The 22,977-nt window shown below is 33.3% G+C and overlaps 1 protein-coding gene and 2 long non-coding RNA genes across 5 annotated transcripts; 1 reads left to right on the plus strand and 2 right to left on the minus strand.

Annotated features, from left to right (window-relative positions):
• Positions 1-467: 467 nt before the first annotated feature.
• Positions 468-7,157, minus strand: LOC114289782 (ferredoxin--NADP reductase, leaf-type isozyme, chloroplastic). 3 transcript variants are annotated; one of them, XM_082867086.1, is made up of 10 exons: positions 6,799-7,157; positions 5,850-6,093; positions 5,360-5,493; positions 5,062-5,140; positions 4,733-4,824; positions 4,341-4,418; positions 3,741-3,803; positions 3,388-3,622; positions 3,196-3,287; positions 468-1,613 (listed from the first exon to the last, which is right to left on the minus strand). In XM_082867086.1, exons 1-9 carry the CDS (start codon positions 6,898-6,900, stop codon positions 3,220-3,222), a joined length of 1,095 nt encoding a protein of 364 aa, XP_082723212.1. In that variant the 5' UTR covers positions 6,901-7,157; the 3' UTR covers positions 468-1,613; positions 3,196-3,219. The 3 variants fall into 3 exon arrangements, with proteins under 3 accessions (XP_082723212.1, XP_082723213.1, XP_028089418.2); XM_082867087.1 differs by having other exon boundaries at positions 1,533-1,585; XM_028233617.2 differs by lacking the exon at positions 468-1,613 and having other exon boundaries at positions 3,045-3,287.
• A 1,934-nt stretch (positions 7,158-9,091) lies between these two features.
• On the plus strand, positions 9,092-11,053 carry LOC114287919 (uncharacterized). The gene is made up of 2 exons (XR_003638078.2): positions 9,092-9,342; positions 10,743-11,053. It is a non-coding gene; the product is annotated as an uncharacterized LOC114287919 (long non-coding RNA).
• A 1,190-nt stretch (positions 11,054-12,243) lies between these two features.
• Positions 12,244-14,038, minus strand: LOC114287870 (uncharacterized). Its single transcript, XR_003638064.2, has 2 exons — positions 13,639-14,038; positions 12,244-12,585 (listed from the first exon to the last, which is right to left on the minus strand). It is a non-coding gene; the product is annotated as an uncharacterized LOC114287870 (long non-coding RNA).
• Between the last annotated feature and the right edge of the window lie 8,939 nt (positions 14,039-22,977).

The following is a 22,977-nucleotide window of genomic DNA, read 5'->3' on the forward strand; positions in this document are numbered from 1 at the left end:
AAAAAACATCACAAACACACACACACCAAAAAAAAAAAAAAAAAAAAAAAAAAAAAAAAAAAAAAAAAAAAAAAAAAAAAAAACTACAAAACCAAATGACGGCCAATTTGATTTTGCTGTTGCATAACAAATTGCAAAAATAGGAAGAATAGAGCTAATGCAATAGCAGCCAACTTGGATTTTCAGCCAAATCCATTGACCACCAGAAATAACTGGTTTTGTTTCCTTTGGCTAAATTATGGACAACCTGAGACAAATCTGATTGGGATTGATGAATTTGGCATCAAGGTTATTTTTTAAACATTGCACGGTTTAAAATTGGCCATTGAATCCACAACTGGCATTGAAAAATTTAACTAAGAGCATAGGTCTATGCTCTTGATATTGAGCAACTGTTATAAATACAAACACAGTTGAATACACTTAAAAAAGGCTAATTAATAACAGAGCCCCAAATGCACATCCCATTTAAAGATTCAAGCAGAGCATTAAACCATCAATTCACATAAATTTGGATATACAAACACTAGAAGTAAATTCACCAAATGCAAAATTATCCCAAGTTCATTGAACCAAAAATGAAGCAAAAACCCTAGATCAGTTACCGAACCACCATTCTATAGATCTATACCAACTCGAAAATTCTTGGCAAACAGTGGATCGCTAACAAACCCAAAACCAGATACTATCTAAAAGAACGATCTTATGTATAAAAAATAAAAAATAAAAATAAAAAGCTCAACGAAAATAGCAGATAATGGTATCAAAAGATAAGAAGAAGAGATCTATACGATTACTCTTTTTTCAGATCCCCTTGAAAGTTGTCAAGCTGCTGAATTGTTAGGGCATTCTCTCGCGAAGTGCCCTTGCTCCCCACAATTGTAGCAGTTGCCTCCGCCGACACTTGCGAACCTTCCAAAACCACCACCGCCGCCGCCGCCGAACCTTCCATAACCGCCGCCGCCGCCGCCGCTAGGGCACTCCCTCGCCAAATGACCTACTCCTCCACAGTTATAGCACGCCCCTCCACCTCCACCTCCACCTCCACCGCCGCCGCTGCCACGGCCGCGATTGCAGCCTCTAGCCATATGCCCATAGTCACCGCAGTTATAACAAGCCCCATCTCCACCGCCTCCGCCGGCGTTCATCATTTGGCGGCGACAATCCCTCGCCATATGCCCGCTCTCTCCACAGTTATAACACCCATCGCCGCCTCCGCGATAGGCATTGCCACCACCGTTCCTCCCAGTTCCTCCGCCGCCGCTACGAAATCCGAAACCGCCACTGCGGCCGCCTCTTCCGGCGGAGTAAAAATCCTTGCCAATCTTGTCGACGGAAGATCCATCAGGACCGGTGACTTCAATGGCCTTGGTGCGATCGTTCTCTAAGGCGATGAGGAACTCGACGACTTGACCTTCCTGAAGGGTACGAAAACCGTCGGATTTGATGGAAGATTGATGAACGAAGAGATCTTCGCCGCCGAGGTCGGGGGAGATGAAGCCGTAACCCTTCTGGTCATCGAACCACCTCACAGTGCCTCTCGATCTGCTGTTTTCCTCCGCCATTGATGGATAGATCCTTCGAGCTTTCCAAAACAAATAACACTTGTAACCCTACCATACCAATCGCTCCATGTAAATAGATATATACATAACCAAATAAAAAAGATTAATTTTCTCATAATTAATAATTTAACTTGAAAATAAATCAAATATTAAAATTTAAATTATATAATTAAAAATTCATGAGATTTAAAAAAAAAAAAAAATTGTTTCCCAAAACAATTTTATATTTTTTTTTCCCGAGTAGGACGCTGAGAGCATATAATAATTGATAAATAAATAATATATATAAATATATGGCTTGATTAATTAGCAATTAATGTTTTTCTATAATAATTAGAAGTTAATTTTGGTGGTACCAATTAGTGTTATGATATAATTAATAACCCTATTTATTATACAAATTATAAATATCCAAAACCTCTTAAATTATGACACATCATCTGCTATTATACTAGTGTGTACATTAATTAGTACATATAAAATTATTCAGTTAATTTTAGTTGGTTTAAAGATAACATTAGAAGTTAAATTACAGTTGAGTGTTCGAAAACATCTAAATAAATCACAAAAAAAAAAAAATATGTTTTAGCTGCTTCTTTTTTTTTTCTAATACTCTCTTATGGATTTTTTTTCAAAATTTTTCAGTTCATTTAGTTGAGCAGAAACAAAAGCCTAGGACTTTTTATTTTTTATTTTTTTTATTTTTATAAAAAAATCACTAAACAAAAAAATCATCATAAAAAAAAAAAAAAACCCTTTATAATGAATGATTCAAATGGAAAAGGAAATGGATTTCAATGTAGAAGTTGAACCCTTTTTTTGTTTTGTTTTTTACAACACAGATAAGAGGAGACGAAAAACGTGAGAGGCGAACCAGACACCATGCCCAAATCTTTACAAACCCATTGGATTTACTGGTGTAAATCAATAATCAATTTTAAACATATTAAGTTTTCAAATCAAATTTTTATAATTTATTGTTCGGTTTGACAAGGTTATACATACTATAAAAAATTAAATTATTTGAACTACATTTATACTCGACTCGTTAAAAACTTGTTTGAGATCAGCTCGTTAGGTAAATAAATCAAACTTAAAAATATTTTGAAACTTGTTAACTTTTCAAGCTAAAACAATCTATTAATTGGCTCAACTCAGCTTGATCATAGCCCTAATCTTTGCAATGACTACATTACTGTCCCAATTTTTGCTGCTGTGTAATCAATTTATGTTACATCGTTTAAAATTCATTTTCAAATAATTGAAGAATCAATAACCTCGTTGATCCTATTCTAATGCTTTAGAACCTCAAACTTCTATCAATTGAAGGGCTATACTCATGTCACTCAACCAATAGTCACTGGTGCTCATCAAGATTAACCAGGGTTTGATTAGACACAGGCAATAACCCATTTTAGTTAATGTTCAAGATATTTTTTCTGGAGATGTAGTATTGTTGTTATGAGAATAAGCAAGAAATGTCCAATTGACAATCCGTACAAAGAGTATGAAATTGGCTTCCACTATATTTTTGATACACGCCCTAAAAAATAACTCTCTTAAAAGTCATATATAACAATATAATTGCTTTAGAAAGCAGAAAAACAAAAAAAATTACAAAAGAGGTTACCTATCCTGTACAAGAAGACAAGAACTAGTAGACTTCGACATTCCATTGCTCTGCCTTCTTCAACTGCTTTTTGTACTCCATCCAATTGATGCCTGAAAAACACGAGCAAACATAGAGTCGGATACACATCGATTTTCTCTATATGCAATTCGAACACATTGATTTAAATGCTAATATGTCGATATTCCATACCGTCTTTGGCAGCCAAGTCGGCCATGATGTCATCAATGCCCTTTTCCATGCCTTTGAGCCCACACATATACACAAAGGTGCTATCCTTCTTGAGCAATTCCCATAGCTCTTGTGCATATTGAGCCATTCTGGTTTGGATGTACATTTTTTCGCCTTTCTCATTGGTTTGTTCTCTGCTCACTGCGAAATCAAGCCTGAAGTTTTCTGGTGCCTTCTCCTTCATTTTCTCGAATTCCTGTATCATCACCCAACACGAGAAATTGTATTGACTCTAAAAGGTTTCGCTTCCAATTGAACATGATGTGGGAAAATTAATCAATTTATAATCTAATTAGAGAGAACTTTTAACTTACCTCCTTGTATAGAAGCGAGCTGCTTGTAGGGACACCCAAGAAGAGCCATGCCAATCCATTGAACTACAAAATGTCAAGACAAAAAATCACATGAGATGAGAAATTAGTGTTGTGTCCAATGGAGATTCACCCATGTCCTTTGTGGGTGCCCGAAGATTAGGTGGTATACATTGTAATTTTCCGGTAGGGTTTCATTTGAGTGTTTCAAAATAAAGAGTTGCGTTGAGAGGTTGAGAGTTATCTGTGATACTCTTGGAGTATAGTGGATTTGTTCTCTCTCCACCGTAGACTCAGGCACACCTTGTTGAACCACTTATATCTTATGTTCGAATCCCTATGTCTGTTTGTTCTTTATTATGTGATTGAAACTATGATTCTGCACAACAATTAGGTTATTAGAGCAATCGTGTTTCAATCATTCACATAATATAATGTTACTTTCTTTTTCCAGCATAAAAAAAAGAAGGGAAAAAAAAAAAAGGTACTCCCAATATAGTTCTATTAGATGGAGTTTGGGAGGGGTAGATTGGGTACAACATTGACCTTTGCCATAATTTGCATAAAGTGGCTACTCTCATGTCTCAAATTCGAACTGAATACCTTGTAATCGACGTGTTTCTCAAAGAACATTTTCCACAAGAATGAGCGGAAAGGAGCAATTCCAGTTCCAGTTGCAAGCTGCAAACGAACATTAATCAAATGATACACCACATGTATTAAAGCACTATCCAAATAAATTAATAAGTAGTCATTAACACTGCAGATAATCCGATTAAATGTTAATTATGAGAATGCTATATACCCAAAAAAAAAATATATAAAAAATTTACCCTTAGTAGTCCTAATAATTTGAATGTCTGGCACAGATTTTTTATTTGGTGTGATATGGGCTAAAATAAAATTGATTCACACATTTTAAATTTTGAGCATTTTCCTAAATCCATAGCATTGTTATGCAAATAATATTAGACAAAATGCATTTAATGGCATACCATTATGACGGTGGCATTGGGATCCTTTGGCATAAGCATTTCTTTTCCAACAGGTCCTGTGACCTTCACTTCAGCTCCAGGCTTCAAGTCGCCTGAAAATACACAACAATAAAACTTAGAAGGGTATGTAAAAAATAAAATGTGCCGAAGTTTGAATTTTTTTTTTCTTCCAGGTATTTTTTGGGTATGTAACCTTTTCCACTTCTTTGTCAAACAAAAGACATGTCATTTGCATATGTTTGAAACCGGGAACATAGGCTAATTTCTATTTGGATTCAGAAAATATTGGAAACATTAAACATCAGAGTTAGAGAGTCTTGCATTCTTACACAAGAAGTTTGAGCAAACTCCTTTAACTAATTCTCCTTTATCATTGGTGTACACAAGCCTTTTCACGCACAGCGACACCTGTATGCATATATGAGCCAATCAGACAATGCCACTAGATAATTTATTGTTTTTTAAAGAAGGAAAGATGATGAAAGAAAAAGAAATATATAAATACAATGAAAAAATGTTTAAATTTTAATTGATCAGATGAAATTGGAAGTAAGATATGCCATTAACATCACTCTGAGCTAAATATTTATTTAAAAAAAGAAAAAAAGAAAAGACAAAAGGCCTTACAGTTTTAGAGTCACCAAAGTCACCAAGAGCACTGCTAGCAATGGAGTATAACCTAAGCTTGTGAGGCTTCCCATTCTTGTCAATACCATCTGGAATCACTCCAACTGATTGCCCTTCTCTATATGGGACCTCTCCTAATTAATCAACCCATTAAACCAATCAATCAGCTCAAAAAACACCCAAATTAATCTTTAAAAATAATGGAGACAGCCTCCCCAATGGTAATGTTTGTCGTTAGTGTTTTGGTGGCGCAGGGTTGAGTCAGAGACAAACCCTTCAGAATGGGATAATACGATACATTATCCCGCTTTAGTGGGGAATATAGTATCATAAGAAAAATGATAATAATTGGGGAACATCATACAAATGGTATAAAGGAAAAACAATTGCAAATCACGATCCTAAGTTGAACTCTATTATTTTGTAATTATTTTATCTGCCTTTTATTTATCTGATATTTTGCAAAAATAATTAAAGGCCACCACCATACCCTCAGTGCTGAAGACCATGTGCCAAGTTTCACCAGGAGCATCATCACCAGTGATCTTAGTGTTAAGAAGACATCTCCCAATGTATGGATCCTTTGGCCTGTACTTGTTCACTACCACTCCTTCCTCCATTTTCTTTGAAACCTTCTCAACCTTTGCAGGTGCCTCTGTTGTGACTTGGGCTCTGATTGAAACAACCATCTTCCCATTCCCACCTCCACACACATTTCTATAGGGCAAAGGTACCTGCCAAACCCACAACCCATGTCACAAAAACTCCCAAAAAAAAAGGAGAAGGAAAAAATTCATTTAAGTCCAACTGTGGAAAAACAATTTCATGATAGTGCAGGTCCATTTCCGTACTTCGTGGAAGTCTTTTTGGTGTATTGTGGGTGATTATTTAGTATTCATGATATTTACAAGGTTTTAATTGGAGAGTCACGATTTATATTGGGAATGTGAAATAATATAAGACTACGTAATTGATGATTGATTTAGAGTATCGCTGATGTTCCGGAATTATTGAATAATTTTCCGGTGATTCTTATATGGAATGCAATTATTTTATGATTATCCCACCTGCTTATAATTTGTCTGAAATATATATATATATATATATAAATAGAAAATAATTTATAAACAGAATTACCCTTTAAAAATGTTGTGACAGTGACCATTAAAATTATAAGTCATGATGATAAGTGCTTTAGATGGAAATGAAAGGAGGATAAAGGGCCACATCTGTCTGTGTATTTCATTACATTTTTTTAGGTAAGTGAGTTAGATCTACGCAAAATATATATATATATATATATGTATGTTACAATGAAGCTCGATACACTCCCATCAAGCACCAGAAAGATGGTCGAGCAAGCCATCAAAACAGAGCATTCAAACGCCTGGCACTAAAAAATTTTTCATAATGATTACTCTACAGATATGTATATATACCTTGAAGTTGATTCTGTCTGGAGAGATGATTGAGATTCTGGTTGGAAGAGAAGTAGAGTTGGAGGATGGGAGAGAGACAGCAGCACTCACTGCAGTAGCCATGGTTTTGTGATGGAGAAGAAGAAGAAGAAGAAGAGATGAGGAGAGTGAAGATGTAGAGATATACGTGAGACAGTATTGTAGGATACTTTTTTGGTGGGTGGAGAGAGTGGATTATGGATTGAGTGGTAGAGAATGGGAAGGCCAAGGAAGTGGCAGGTGTAAGGATAAGGAAAATGTGTAATGTAAGACTCAAGTCTGTAGCTACTCACATCATTTGATTTTTATTCGCAACAAACAAAATTGCATATGTGAATAGCCACACGGATCCACCAAAAGAATTTCATCATATTTGAGTAAGGCAAGCATCAAAATTAATATAGACGGTGTCATAAATAAAATAAGATATTAAAATATAAATTTTATAATTTTTTTATTCATATGACTAATAAAATACTATTGAAAATAAGTTAAATGTGTGAATTAAAACTTTAAGTGAGTCCAATAATTATGTCAAACTTGTAAAACTCCTTAAGAAATCGGTGTAATTTATCCAAATTTATCCACATATTTTATTTCTGAGATATCTTTTTTGGATACATAATAGTATTAATAAAATAGAAATGTTAGCAATTAAGAATCAGGTGTCATTTGGCATTCAACAAAAAAAGTAGCATGTTTTTTTTTTTTTAGTAAAAAAAAAATTCAAAATTATGTCAATTTTTTTTACTTTTCTAATTTGTATAGTGTAGAATAATCTAAGAAATAAAAATAAAAAATTCACTAAAGATCATTTTTTTGTTGTTTTGATTTTAATGGATTTTTTTTCAATTTATTTATTTATTCATTCATTTATTTTATTTTTTACTCTCCTGCTTCGTAAATTCTAAATCTAAAATTCTAAAAGTTTATGAATTTATTTATTAAAAAAAGTTTACAAAAAAAAAAAAAAACACCAATAAAAAAAAATCACTATAAAAGCTCATCCAAATGACCATCTATTATAACTAGTTGCTAAATTATAATATCAAAAGGTTGTGAGTCTCATAGGGCTAAATTATGTAGCTTTTGGTTTAATTTTAGAATTGTGATTATCATTTTGGAGTTGTGATTTGAGTATGAAATTGTGAGTTGAGTTTTGAAATAGAAAATTTATTTGGTTATAAATTTTGAAAAAAGTTTTGAAAAGAATTTGTGAGTTGAGTTTTGAAAATAAAAAATTTGTTTAGTTATGAATTTTGAAAAGAGTTTTTGAATTTTGAATTTTGTAAAGAGTTTTGAGTTTTGAAAAGAGTTTTGAGTTGTATTTTGAGTTTTGAGTTTTTGAATTTTAAGTTATATTTTGAAATTTTTGGATTATTTTTTTAAAAAATTAAAAAATATTTAAAAAAATTATTTTTATTTTAAATATATAATTTTCATTTAAATATTTTTTATTTTTATTTTAAACATTTTATTTTATTTTATTTTGTAAATATTTTAATTTTTAATTTTAATATTTTAAACTCAAAACACAACTTCACACTCAAATTGTGACAAACACATAACTCAAAACTTAATTTAAAAATTATTTTCAAAACTCATAACTAAACACATAACTTGAAACTCCACGTTACTTTCAAATCTCTACACTCAAATCATGACCAACACATAACAAAAAAATTAAGATATTTAAAAATATATTTATAAATATAATAAAATATTTAAAATAAAAATTACATATCTAAAATAAAAAATATTTTTTTTAAAAATTAATATTAGAAAAATACAACACATAAATGTATGAAATATAGTACACATTAAAATAAATAAATATTTAAAATATAAAATATTTACCCTAAAAAAATAAAATTAATAAATTTTTTAAATATTTTAAAAAAATAAATCTAAAAAGTTTCAAAATACAACTCAAAATTCTTTTCAAAACTTATAACTAAACAAATTTTCTTTTTTCAAAACTCATAATTTAAAACACGACTCCACACTCAAATCATGATTCTAAAAATAATTTTAAAAAACAAATAATTTTTTTTTTGAATTTCCGCTTTTAAAATAGAGTTTTGAGTTTTGAAAAAAATTTTGAATTGAGTTTTGAAATTAATTTTTGAATTAAATTTTGAGTAATTTTGAATTGTGTGTTTGGTTATGAATTTTGAAAAGTGATTTGAAAATTTTGCCTTTAAAATCAAGATTCCAAAGAAAAACCAAACACAACTTTTAATCTATTATAACTAGCGGTTCCGCTACGTAGCTCAAAAGTCTTTGGACGAACGGCTCGAAAGTACGTTTGTACTCAACTTGGTGCTGCTGTAGCTGTGTATACATCCACCTTTCATTTCATTTAAAAAAAAGAAAAAAAAGAATAAAAGAACAGAGTAGAGAGAGCGGAGCACTGTCTAGTCGTAACCTAGCTTGTGTCGCCACTGCTGCTGTTTCATCGGAGTGGAAAAGAAGGAAGTTTGTGTGCCGTAGAGCAATCAGAGTTGTGTTTGAGTTGTGGATAAGGTACTTCCCTTTCAAACATTGCTCTATAATCTGCTTTGTCATTGTGGATGCCATGACTGCCATGGCTGCTAGCTAAGATGATTGTTGCTGCCATGGTTACTTTTCCATTGCTCTATCATAATATTTATTTGTGGCTGCCATGGCTGTTCTTCCATTGCTCTATTAGTTGAAGATTGATTTTTTTTTTTTTTTTTTTTTTTTTTTTTTTTTTTTTTTTTTTTTTCAGATTCATTGTCTACTATTATTAAAAAAAAAAAAAATTGGATTTATTTATTGTTTCACATGCATAATAGCATTTTTGTTTGAGCAAAATTTTATCAATTTAATCGGAGATACCCCCTCAAAAAATTAGTAGATTGGATTTATATGTGGCTATCGTGGTTGCCATGGCTGCTCTTCTATTGCTCTATTACTTGAGGATTTATTTCAAATTCATTATCTACTATTATTATAGATTTATTGTTTGAGATTCACATGCATTTGCTTAGATTCATTGTCTGAGCAAAATTTGATAAATTTAATCATTTTCACAGTATGTTAACATTTTAATCATTTGAACAGTATTTAATAGTATTTTATTTAACTTTGAAGCTACAATGAATATTGATTCAAACAATAATTCATTCAATGGGAGTGATGAAGTTGAAGAACAAGATCACAATATGTCATTTAACGAGAGTGCGGAGGTTGAAGAACCTAAGAAGGGGATGTATATTACCTCAAAACAAGAAGTGTACATATCTTATGCAAAATATGCGAAACACTGTGGATTTGCTATAGCTTTTAAATCACAAAATCTAACAAGTGACGGGGAAGTAAAGTACTTTGGAATTGAATGTACTTGGGTGCGGATCTGAACAAAAAGATCAAAAGTAAATCCCTTAGAACGAAGCGGAAGGTTAGCAAGGTTGATCAAATAGTTAATCGGTTAAAGGGAAAGAATAAGAAGACTACTCCCGCACAGGTAAATGCTTTGGGTAGGTTATTTCGTAAGGTTTTTGTGTATTGATAGTTTAATGCTTGAAATTAGTAATGAAATTGTGTTACTATTTGATGATAAGGTACCGCAAGATCAACCTCACTATTTTCCTTTTATAGTTTGCACACAAGACAATATGTATGTACCGGTATGTGTTGAATGGACTTAATATATTGCACTTTGTTTGTTGTGGGGTTTTATTTTAAAGCTTCAAATTACTACTAACTTTCTCCCCCTATATAATGATAAGATGCCGCAAGATCAACCTTACTATTTTCCTTCTATGGTGAGCACATAGGACAATATGTATATACTAGTACGTGTTCAATATATGAGTACACATACTTTAATGACGAATTAAATTTTAAATTGGTCAATATGTTTGTGGTTATTATTTCTAATATGTACTTTGTTTTTATAGGCACGGGTTAGCACAATGCAAATGGCGGACAATATTGGAAGCACCTCTCATACTCAAGCAGGACTAGTCAACAATATAAGCAGGAAAAGTTCAATAGTAGCATCAGAATTTGTTGACTTCAATATAGATGCAGATTCAAATGCCCAATTATTTTTTTAGTTTTGCACTAGTAATTGTATGACATTCGTTTGTAACAATGTATGTATTATGGCTAGAATATGTTTTGCACTAGTAATTGTTGGCCATTGTATGCCTGATTGTGTTTTTGGTTAATCATGGAAGATTTGTAAATTGTGGTTTGGTAAATAAAATTTGTGGTTGAACTTTTGTGTGGCGAATGTTAATCCTTTGGTAATTGAACTTTTGTAAATTGTTTTATTATTTTGGATTAGTAATTTTCTATTACAATGTTATTTTTCATGTGAGATGGTCTTATTGGGCATTCATTTTTGGTATTATGTGTGAGATCAAGTCCTTTATTTTGCATGAAAATTTTGTCTGTCTTTGGTTACATAGGGTTGTTATAGACAATTGCTGAGAGGACGAACAAAACAAACCCAAGATTTGATTTTTTTTTTTTTTAATGAGAGATTGATATTCCATTTGATTTTAATTGACTACTTTAAATATTTGCACATAATATGAAAAATATGGATGAGATTTTGTGTCTTGATTTGTGAAGTTGTGAAGTTTTGTGTAGTTTGTATGATCAAATTTTTAAGCCTAGCAAGTTTCTTGCAAATGCTGATTTTCATTTGTTCAGAGCTGGGATTTAGCCCAAATGGGAAGATCCTGAGTGTGCTAATGGGGGCAAGTGGACTGTTACCAACAACAAATAAGTTTTTCGATCTTTCTTCTTAGTATTAGTTTATAACAATTTGATGAGAAAACTTATTAGTTTAGAAAACTTATTTGCGTGTTTGGTCACTAATGGATTTTTGTTGGGCAGTTGATGGCTTTGATTGGAGAGCAATTTGATGAGTCCGATGAGATATGTGGTGGTTGCAAGAGTGCGCCAAAAGCAAGACAAACTTGCATTATAGACTAAGACAACATCCAATTAACGGGTATCACACATCAAAGAGCTTTGAAAGTGCTTTTGCAATGGCTTTTTGGGATTCTTCTAGTGCTCCAACAATTGAAAATAAAGGAATAATCTAAATTATAGCAGAAACACAAACAAGAATAAAAATGTGGCACATTACAGCACTAAGACAACATAAATGAGCTCATGTCATAAAAACCAAGTTTAGGTTACGTACTCTCATGCATATACCAAAAACCATTGGTGTGTTGTTCATAAAATTACTCTCAAGCCATCTAGCCCCCTGTAAGCCAGCAAGTATATGATTAACATATATGACATAAAAAGAGTATTCTCAACTTGCTTTGTGGACTAACACAACATCCATTGTGGACTAAGACTGCATCCTGGTTGGAGTTGGAATATCACAAACCATACAAACTCATCCGAATACACAACACAACACAACACAATGCATTCATGAAATTCCCTAAAGCATCTAACAATTCAGTAATTTACATCATTAAGTACAAAAAGATACAAAATATGAATGAAGTTTCTGGTTACATTCGATTCATGAAATTTACATGATAAAGTGCAAAAAGACTCAAAAAACAATGACATAAATCCTAATTTTGAAGTTTTTCTCCATCCTTTGCAGCCTTGCACCATACTCATTGTCTATCTCACAAAGCCTTGTCCTTATATCGTTTAATTCTTCTGTTCTTATAGCTTTCTGAGGTCCAACATGTGAACGGATTGTGGAGATACTGTCGTCATCATCCTCATTCGCGAATTTGAAGAATGTTCTTTATGACTCTACAATGCACAAAAATTAGTTAATCAATTCACATAAATAACTTTGTACACAGTAAAACATCAAATTGTATAATCGATACGTACATATTTCTATAGGCAAACAAAGAACAAACGTCCTTGGTTTCCGTTGTCATTCGTGTGTACAATATACATCGCCGCAGTTCTCTCACAATCACACAATCTTGGTTTTAATCTTATGTTACTATTATTAGTAGAAGAAGAAGCCATAGTTTTATAATTTGCTATTATTAGTAGAAGAAGAAGCCATCAGTTGAAGACATATTTATATAAGTATTCAAACATTTGATTTCAACATAGATTTTAGATTTCAACATGAAGAAGATAGATTAGTTGGATAACTATTCAACCATTTGATTGTTTGAAGAAGACATATTTCAACTTAGATTTTTAGATTTACACATTTGAAGACAGATTAATTGGATAACTATTCAAGCATTTGATTGTTTATAATGCTTGAAGATAGATTTTTATAATTATTCAAGCATTTGATTTTCAGATTTTCAGATTTACACATTTCAAGACAGATTTATATAACAGATTTACACTTTTGATTGTTTATAATTTTACATATTTGAAGCATATCTAAAAACAAATGTATGATTATTGAAGCACAACCAAATTAAAGCCAAAACCAAACTGATAGCTCAGATTACAATACAGATTAGTTGGACAACTATTCAAGCATAACCAAATTAAAGCAAAAAACAAACAGATGTATAATAAATAGATGCGTATTTGACCAGACAGATGTGGATTTCAAGCAAAACCAAATTCAAAGCCAAAAGCAAACAAATGTATACCAAGCAGGTGTGTATTTTACCACACATATGTGTATTTGAAGCAAAACCAAATTCAAGGCAACACCAAACATATATATACAGAGAATAACAGCTTAAAGACAAATCCCAAACCCTAACACATAACAAATTAAAGCCAAATCCCAAGCTCGATCACAAATTGCAAGTCAAATCTACTAATTTCTACACAAATTGAAGCCAAACATAAACCCTAGCTTTGCGATTTTAGGTTTACCTCAGATTCCTTTTTTTCCGTCGTTCACTGTCACAGGCCGTCGTTCATCGTTCGTCGTTGTTTGTCCTCCGTCGGCGTTCGTTCTTCCACGGCCAGAGAGTAATCGGAAGGTGATAAGAGAGATCTGTCGAATGAGAGGGATGGGTAGAGAGAGAGGTGAGAGTGATTCCTCATTCCACGACTAGAGATGAGAGAGATGAAAGAGAGAGAGAGAGAGAGAGGTGAGTCCTTTTTTTGGTTTCAAGAATATAGTGAATAGAGGCAAAGAGGAGAGCAAAGCAAAAGAAAGAGATAGAGAGAAGAGAGAAAATTAGTACTTTCAAGCTAGTCGAGCCCAACACATTCGAGTTACAAATCATTTTCCTATAACCAGTTCCTTTAGATTTGTGAGATCATCTAGTGGTCTAATATTTAGATATAGTAGTGTTAGAAAAGCATAATATAGCCTTCTTCGGAATGTGGGTTGACTTTTTGAGTTTTTAGCTAATTGACCTCGTTTGTCAACTATACATTTTAGCCAAAAAGTCAAAAAGTTAGTATAAGTTATCACATCACTTTCTCTATTTTTCTACACATCTTTTTGTAAAAAGCTAAAAAGTTGATAGCTTGTTCCCAAATGAGACTTTAGTAGGTGTTTGCGGTAAATTTAAAAAGTGCACTTTTTTTACGTATATACACTTATTTGGATTATATCAATCAACATCTATCAACATCTCTTCTCTACTTTTCTAATCACTTTCTCTACTTTTTTACACATTTTTTTAAAAATAAAAAGTCAAAAAAATACACTTATTTAGAACATTCCAAACCATCTCTTAATCCTGGGGCTAAAAAGTCTCATTTGAGATAGATTTTTTGATTTTTTTGACCTTTTAAAGGGAAAAAAATGAAATAATTATGAGTTGGATATGACATTGTCCTATTAGGCTAAAATAGTTAATTTCATCCTACATGACTATTTTAGCTCAAAGTAATATCCCAAACATAGCCATAAAACACTTATTCTAGGTGTAATATATGATATGCTAAAATAGCACAATGTTATTTTATGTGTCAAATTTGACACATAACACTATGTTATGTTATACTACTACAATTTTGACTAGTTAAATTTTGGGGTTGGCTTCCCTCCAGTCCGTTATCGGATTGAAGGGTATTGTTGGATCCGTGGGGACCCATCAAGGCTCTCGTTTCGATAATCTAAATCATTCTGTAACAACCCCGACCTCTAATTAACGTTAATTCGTGATTAAATAAGTCTAATCAGTAATTAAGGTGAAATTCTGATTTAAATTGCATGTATGTCATATTATTTGTGCTTATATCTGTCTAATGTAGAAATATCTATTTGAGTTTCTGTTTTATTTTGTGAATTGAAGGCATTGTCGACATCTGATCACAAAATTGGCTTGATTTATATGCTATTTAGGACTTTTAGAATACTATGGTAGGTTTAATTAAAATTTGATTCGGAACGATTAAATTAAAATAATTTAATGGCCAATTGATTAGTTGATCAACAATTTAATTAAACCATTAACCAAGCCTATATAGGGCTCCCATATGTGCTTCATTTCTTTCCTTCAACACATCTTTGAGCCTATACAAGCAAACAAAACGTGAGAGAGGAGAGAAATAAGAAACCTTGGACTCAAATTAAAGGATTTGCTAAGAATTGAATGAATTGAACTTAAAGATACAAGAAACAAGCCTCTAGCCCCCTCATTGGCAAGCCTAAGTAACAATTCAACCCTTGGATTGTTCAAATATGATGTCTAGACCTTGAATTCAAGAGAATTAAGTTGAATAATGGAAGAACTAAGCTAGAAATGAAGAAAATGGAGCCATTCATGCATGCATGCATATATCATAGCATTTTGAGTTTGTTTCTAAAGAATTTCCATATGCATGTGTTTATTTTGACTTGGTTTTGAGAATTCATCACATTTCTTACCATTTGACCTTAATTGATCATGTTTTGGAAAGTCTAAGTTCATAGTAATTTATGCAAGTCATGTTCATGGCATATTCATAAGTTTCAAGTTGACTTTTGATCAAATTGACATGCTATTGGGCCTTGATTTTACGAAATGGTTTTGAATTCAAGATGTTTTCCAAGTTTATACAAGCTTCCTCAAGTTTTTGGCACAAAAGGATGAGTTTTAAAGTGTTTGATTCGAGTTTTGAGCTTGGGAGTGCAATCTGAAAATTCCAGCTTCTACTCTTCCGCTCGAGCAACAGAAGCTACCCTCGAGCGACAGAAGCTACGCTCGAGCGACCACTCTGTGATCTTGCACTTCCACTTAAGTGACCAAAAGTTGGCTTGAGCGTGAAATGCAAGCTCTCAAAAGTTTACACATTTTGTAGACCACTCGAGTGACAAGAGTTACGCCCAAGTGAGGACCCCAGTCTCACGCTCGAGCGATCGTCGAGCAGCCATCGAGCGGAGAATTCACACAGCCAGTACTTTTAAGAGTTTATAGACCACTTGAGCGAAGGAAGTTGTGCTTGATCTGCCTCTCATATGTTTGCATGTTCGCTCGAGCGAGGGAAGTTGGGCTCAAGCAGGGCCCCTGTTTTCAGCAAGTTTTGTTAAGAGTTCCAAAGTGCATTTTGGCATCCTTATTGCATCCTAGACATTCCTAGGCCATAATTAAGACCTAATAATGAGGATGAGACTTAGAAACACACTAAGAAAGAAATGAAAGAAGTTATGTGATATTCGGGTATGTGTTTCAAGATGTGTATCTGTTATGTTTGTGTAGGTCAATCGCGATAAGCTGTTTGATTTTGTCTACTCTGTCTGTCCGTATCTGGAGCTATCTGTGAGTAATGACTTAGTAAGGCTATGTTCGACCTTAATTATTTTCTGTATGAAGAAATAAGATCTATTTATGAAATGTTATGTTCTATACGATGAATGACTGTCCCATTTTTTGACAAGTATTCGTGGCATCCTTAGCACAAGGCCCATGCCTAGGGATAATAATACCGTGGTCTATAAGCACAAGGCCCCTTCCCGGGGGTAACAATACCGTGGTCTCATGGCCTTTACCGTGGCTCAAGTACATTACAAGTTCCCGGTACCGGAGGTTCCTTATGGAACTGACAAGCATGATAACGCTAATGGATGTACCATGTATGACGAAGCATGAATTCTGATTCCTATATGTAGTTTGAACAAGAATATGAATATAAATCTATTTCTGATATGAACTTTGATTTCTGAATCTGTTATAGACATCATTTATTTAAACCCTTTACTCTGTTATTATTCATTGGCCTTCCATTCACTATTTATATTATGTATGTAGGTGAGCAGGCGCGTGACTAGGCCTAAGTTGCTGCTTGAAGTGTTTTTGGGTTAGCCAACCACTGTGCCTCCCGGGGAGGTTCCTTTTTGAGAAGTCAAGTTTTGAGAACCACTGAAGATGTTTTGTTGTTTGTTTTGCTTATCTGTACGTTGGGCTAAGTCCCTTATGACATTATATAAGCTTAAAATTTCTTTTCTGTCTCATGTATGTCTACATAGCTTTATGGACCTTGTATTTTGTATAATTGCTTCCGTAATCCCTTATATTTTGTTATTCTGTTAAGAGGCCTTTGGTAATCCTAGGATTACTGGTCGGTTACGTCGCTAAACCTATAGGGGTAAGTTTGGGTTGTGACACATTCAATGTGTAGAACTCGTCGAGTCTATATGCCTGTAAAAAATCACATTGATCGAATATCGATAGCTATCTAATCGGGTCAGATTTCTGTCAATCGTTTATTTTTTCATCGTGATTTTTTACAGGCATATAGTAAACGACGAGTTCTACACATTGAATAGTTTGGATTATTGAAATGGGACCCGTGGTGGACCCCATGGGCCCAATAGTACTCTCAAGTCTGATTACGGACTGGAAGGAAGCCCAGCCCTTAAATTAAATTTTTTAATAAAAAATATGCTATTTTAATGTATTACTAATTTATTATGTCATTATTAATCCAACAAAATTTTTAACTTTATTGATTCTCACTAACTCATTAATTAGATATAATTAATAGTTGACAATTGTTAGTCATATATAAAATTTATATAAAAAATATTACGAAAATGATATAGCAATACTATTTTAATAAATAAATATTATCTTTATGAATATTTTGCTTTAAAGTGAATGACCTATATTGAGTTACATAATTATGTATAGAAATTCTGTAAAGCCATGGATTAGTTGCAGATAGAGGAGTTAACTTCCATTTCCAACAATTATAAATATGAGATGGGAAAAGGGTCCTGCAACACTCAACACATCGGAATGTTGTCAAATTCATTTGTTTACTAATTTCACTCTGTGTCTTGTGATGTGTTTATCTTAATTATATTCGAAAGCGCATGAATCGTATAATAAAATAATTTAATGAGTGAAATTAATCGATGAATGAAATTAAGGTTTTAGAATCCACACTCAAATATACATAATAACTAATAATATAATTTAAATAGTGTTGGACTATTTTAATATCCTTTATTTATTTATTTATTTATTTATTTATTTATTTGTCTTTAATATGACCTGTTACCTTGTTCATGAATCTTATTTTGTCTTATTCATGAATCTCATTTTGTTTGGTAAATGGAGATTCATTTGTATTTGGTGACCTTTTGTTTTGTTCATGAATGGAGATTAATTGGAAGGTCAAGGGTTGGTGGTGAGTTAGTGATCATTATTTTTTCGGTGTAATTTTTAAGGACCTAGTGGCCTATAAATTGTTTCTCTCATCTACTCTTTTCTACACGAACTATTTTTCTATACTTGAGAGATTACTAGCCAAAGAAGGGTGTTTTTTCTTGGTGGAGCTTTGGGTTCACCATCTTGTGCAAAGTTGGTTTGAACCATATGACAAGTGGTCGGGCTGTTGTATCTTGGAGGGGACAAGTCATAGTTTCATAACTGCTGTATCGGTATTTGGGTTCTTCCTACTGTAGTGGGCTTGATCTCCTTAAAGAAAACGAGATATCCGTGCTTTAACCTGATCTATTTGTATCTCATTTTCTTTGCATTATTTATCAATAAAATATAATTTTCTGGTATTTTCACCAACAATTTTAAGGAGATCAACATGGAACAAGTACCAGGAAAAAATGAATGACAGAATTGGAGATCTCAACAGGCCTTTCAAGTTCAAGGGAGGTGGAAAGGAAATTTTTTTTTTACCTCAACCTTTCAAAAGTTGCTTATGTTCTTACCGAGAAGAACCCAAACAAAATCCAATCGAGGAGATGAATGATGAAGACTACGAAACACATGAAGTAAAAGTGGCTTCATACAATACAGATGAGTATAAATGTCATTTTTATGTCTTAAATTGTCTTGCCGATCAATTTTATGATTACTATGACACCACTTACACTTCCATAAAGAAAATTTGGAAAGCTTTACAGACTAAGTATGATACTGAAGAGGAAGGAGCAAAAAAGTATGCAGCTAGCCATTTTTTTCGCTTCCAAATGGTGGATGAAAAATTTGTTATGGAGCAAGCAGAAGATTTCCAAATGATAGTTACAGAAGTAAGATCTGAAAGCATCAAGATTGGTGACAACTTAGTAATTGGAAGACTAGTTGACAAGTTACCGCCATCTTGGAGAGAATTCCAAAAGAGCATGCACCACAAATAAAAGGAGACTTCCTTGAGGCGTTGATCACTTGCATTCGAGTCGAAGAGGAGGCTAGAGGCCAAGATGCTTTAATAACACAAGAGGGTAATGAAAATTCCACTACAAAGGTAAAATTGTTTTAGCAAATACTTTATATGTTGTCTTCTATTAATTTTTTGGCATGCTTGCTTGTGTCATATTAACAGTAAATATGTGGGAAACATGAGTAGTTTAGGATTAATTCATAAAGTGACAAAAAAAAAAATTGAGAAATGTGAAGTTTGCAGTAAAGGAAAAATTACCAAGAGGCCTCATAAAAATGTTGAGAATAATACTGATTTGCTAGAATTATTTCATACTGATTTGTGTGAGTTTGAAGGAATTTCAACTCGGGGTGGTAACCGATATTTTATCTCTTTTATTGATGATTTTTCAAAATACACAAACGTATATTTATTAAAAAATAAAAGCAATGCTTTTGAGAAATTTAAAGAATTCCTTCTTGAAGTGAAAAATCAATTTGGTAAAAAGATTACGAGAATTAGAAGTGATAGAGGTAGGGAGTATGAATCTCTTGGATTCAACTCTTTTGTTCAGTCATTGGGAATTATTCATGAGACTACTCCACCATATTCACCTTCAACTAATGGCATATCTGAAAGAAAAAAATAGAACGTTAATTAACTTGAAGAATACTAGGCTTATTAATTCAGGTGCTCCTGCAAATCTTTGGGGCGAGGCTATTTTGACAACTTGCTATGTGATAAATAAAGTGCCACACAAAAAGACTAAAATTGTACCTTATGAATTGTGGCGGTGGCATAAACCAAATCTAGGTTATTTGAGAGTTTGGGGTTGTTTAGCTTTTGTAAGACTTGTAAATCCTAAACGACCTAAATTAGGTGAATGAGCTACCACTTGTGTTTTTCTTGGGTATGCATTGCATAATACAACTTATAGATTTTTTGATATGGAAAATAATATTATTTTTGAATCAGGTGATGATATTTTTCATGAAAATAAATTTATTTTCAAATATAGAAATAGTGAGCGTCAAATAATTTCTGAAAATATTTTATCCATACCTAGCTCTTTTACTTTATCTCAAATTTTTCAAGAACAAGAAAATTTTCAAATCCAATTAAGAATGAGTAAATGAGCTAGAGTTGAAAAAGATTTTGGCCTTGAATATTATCTTTACAATGTAGAAGAAATTCCTCTTACGGTGCAAAAAGCTTTATCATCACCTAATGCTATTTTCTGGAGAGAGGCTGTAAATGATGAGATAGATTCACTACTTTCAAATAAAACATGAAAGCTAGTAGATTTACCTCCACGTTGTAAAACTATTGGGTGTAAATGGGTCCTTCGTAAAAAACTTAAACCGGCATGGAACTACAGATAAATATAAAGCGAGGCTTGTCGCTAAAGGTTTTAAGCAATAAGTTGATATTGATTTCTTTGATACTTTTTCTCTGGTTACTAGAGTTACATACATTAGACTGTTGATAGCAGTGGCTACAATTCATGATTTAAAAATTCATCAAATGGATGTGTGTTAGGTCCCTTAGTTTTGTCAATCCCACGAACAAACATTGTTATTCGAGTTGTAAGTTTCTTGGTTGTTTTGCCTTGCTCGCTCGAGCACACAATCTTCCTTCCCAGAATATTTGCAGATAAAGACAAATTCTGGGAGCAAGACTTCTTCGCTCGAGCCAGGAATCCTTTGCTCGAGTGAGCAAGGCAAAACAACCAAGAAACTTACAACTCGATTAACAATGTTTGTTTGTGGGATTGACAAAAAAACCTAAGTGATTCGTGATTAGATCAAGATTTAATTGGTTGGGAATTGGCACAATTAAATCTTGATCTAATCATGAATCACTTAGGTTTTTCAATTGGTATCAGAGCGGGTCACTCTTTGTTTTTATCAAAATTATAAGAGTGTGATTTTGTGTGACTGGTGATTGTAAACACCCCATTTTTGACGGACATTATGACTTGGACGCCATCGCATGCATACCCGATGACGAGTCTATATGCTTGTCAAGTGCTCGAAGTCCTCAGCGGAATGTCATAGCTTTGAGCCTTTCAAACCCTACACCCATGTTGCCTCATTCTTGGACCAAGCCTTGGTTCTTCAAGCCTATAGCTTATGGTGGCCTGTCGGCCATCATTTTTTGGTTGTCGGTCACCAGTGATGGCTGGCCGGCCACCAGTGTCTTTTGTAGATATTTTTTGATAGCTGTGCCAGCTGTTTACATAGATGCATGCATCTGCCCCCACGTGTAGGGCTGGATGTTCTTGAAGGGAATTTGTGTTTTCTATATATAAGAGGCCCCTCTCTCATGTTTTAAGGTTAGAAATTTTGAGATCAAAATTTTTCCCCTCTCTCTCTACAATTCTATCTCTCTCTCTCTCTTTAGCAAATTTCTACACTTCAGCCTATACACTCTCAACCTTTGCCTATACACCCTTAACCAAATCTCTCCATATTTGAGTTGAGGTGTCTTTGACGCTTGTTGGAGATCTTGAAGGCATTATTTGCTTGGTTTTGTTGCTTGGACTTCATTTCCTTAAGAGGTATAAGGCTTTGCCTATTTTCTTGCTTTAACTACTCTTTTTCTTGCATTTTTCCCTGTGTTTTTGGGCTGTTAAACTTCTATATTTTTGGGCTGAAACTTGGGTTCTAAGGCCATTAAAGGTTGAGGGGTTGACAGCCCTTTTTTTATACCTTGTTTTGAAGGCCTTTGCCCTTGAGTTTTCCACCCTTGCATCATCTTTTTCTGAGCTTTTAAACACTGATTTTCAAAGCTTTTTCAATAGCCAAAATCATGTTTTAAAGTCCAAATTTCGAGGGGTTAGCCTCCGCTCCTTGTGTCTTGCTTACTAGTTTAGTTTGTGCCATGTTTTAACATATTAATCTAGCTATCTTTAGCTTAATTTCAGCATGTTTTAGGACTGTATTAGACTTGTTTTAGCACTATTTTGGGCTGCTAGTTACATTTGAGCTTTGTTTTGCATGCTTATAATGTAATAGTCCTCATGAGTTTGGTATTTTAGGCCTTAGACATTATCTCATTTGAGTTGATAGCATTTATTTATGCTTTTCTCACTCATTTTCAGCAATAATAATCTATGCAACCTCCCTCGTTGCTTGGATTTTATTTTGCTTTGAGAGTTGTTTCAAGTCTCTTGTTCTTTTAAGCATGAGAATGAGGTTGTCATACTTAATGGTTTAATCCCTTTTAGGGGTTATCAATGACATGACACCTCTTTCATGTCTTAAGTTAACTCTTGTTTTGGTACTTCACTCCATTAGAGGACTTAAACTCACCTTTGGACTCAATTTATTAAAGAATAGATGGTAATCTAAAATGGAGTAATAAAGTTGAGGCTAAAAAGGTGCAAGATAATAAAAAGTGTTGTGTTCAATCGGACGTTAATTGAATACATGGAAACTTGGGCCATTTCATACTCACTAGTGATGAAATGATTCAAGTCTCCAAGGTCAACAACTTCCCTTGATCTTTCATGAAAGGGAGGAGGTTAGAGTCTTATTTTGTTGCATTTATTGAACTTGCACTCTTTGGGTCACAAGCCATCATGCAATGAAATTGCTTGAGTTGGTGGTTTGTGGCTTAAGTTCACTACTACTTTGATTTGTTCATAAAAAGGATGGGTGAGTTATGCAA

The sequence above is a fragment of the Camellia sinensis genome, chromosome 4 (assembly GCF_055761805.1).
Source record: "Camellia sinensis isolate YWXY chromosome 4, ASM5576180v1, whole genome shotgun sequence".
NCBI lineage: Eukaryota > Viridiplantae > Streptophyta > Magnoliopsida > Ericales > Theaceae > Camellia > Camellia sinensis.

What these genes read in the sequence shown, in the direction of transcription:
- LOC114289782 (XM_082867086.1), bottom strand. Translation starts at nt 6,900, where the DNA reads ATGGCTACTGCAGTGAGTGCTGCTGTCTCTCTCCCATCCTCCAACTCT. An exon ending in AGTTTGCTCAAACTTCTTGT is followed by an intron (nt 4,825 to 5,061) that starts GTAAGAATGCAA and finishes GTGTATTTTCAG; the next exon opens with GCGACTTGAAGCCTGGAGCT. An exon ending in AGAAACACGTCGATTACAAG is followed by an intron (nt 3,804 to 4,340) that starts GTATTCAGTTCG and finishes GACATTTTGTAG; the next exon opens with TTCAATGGATTGGCATGGCT.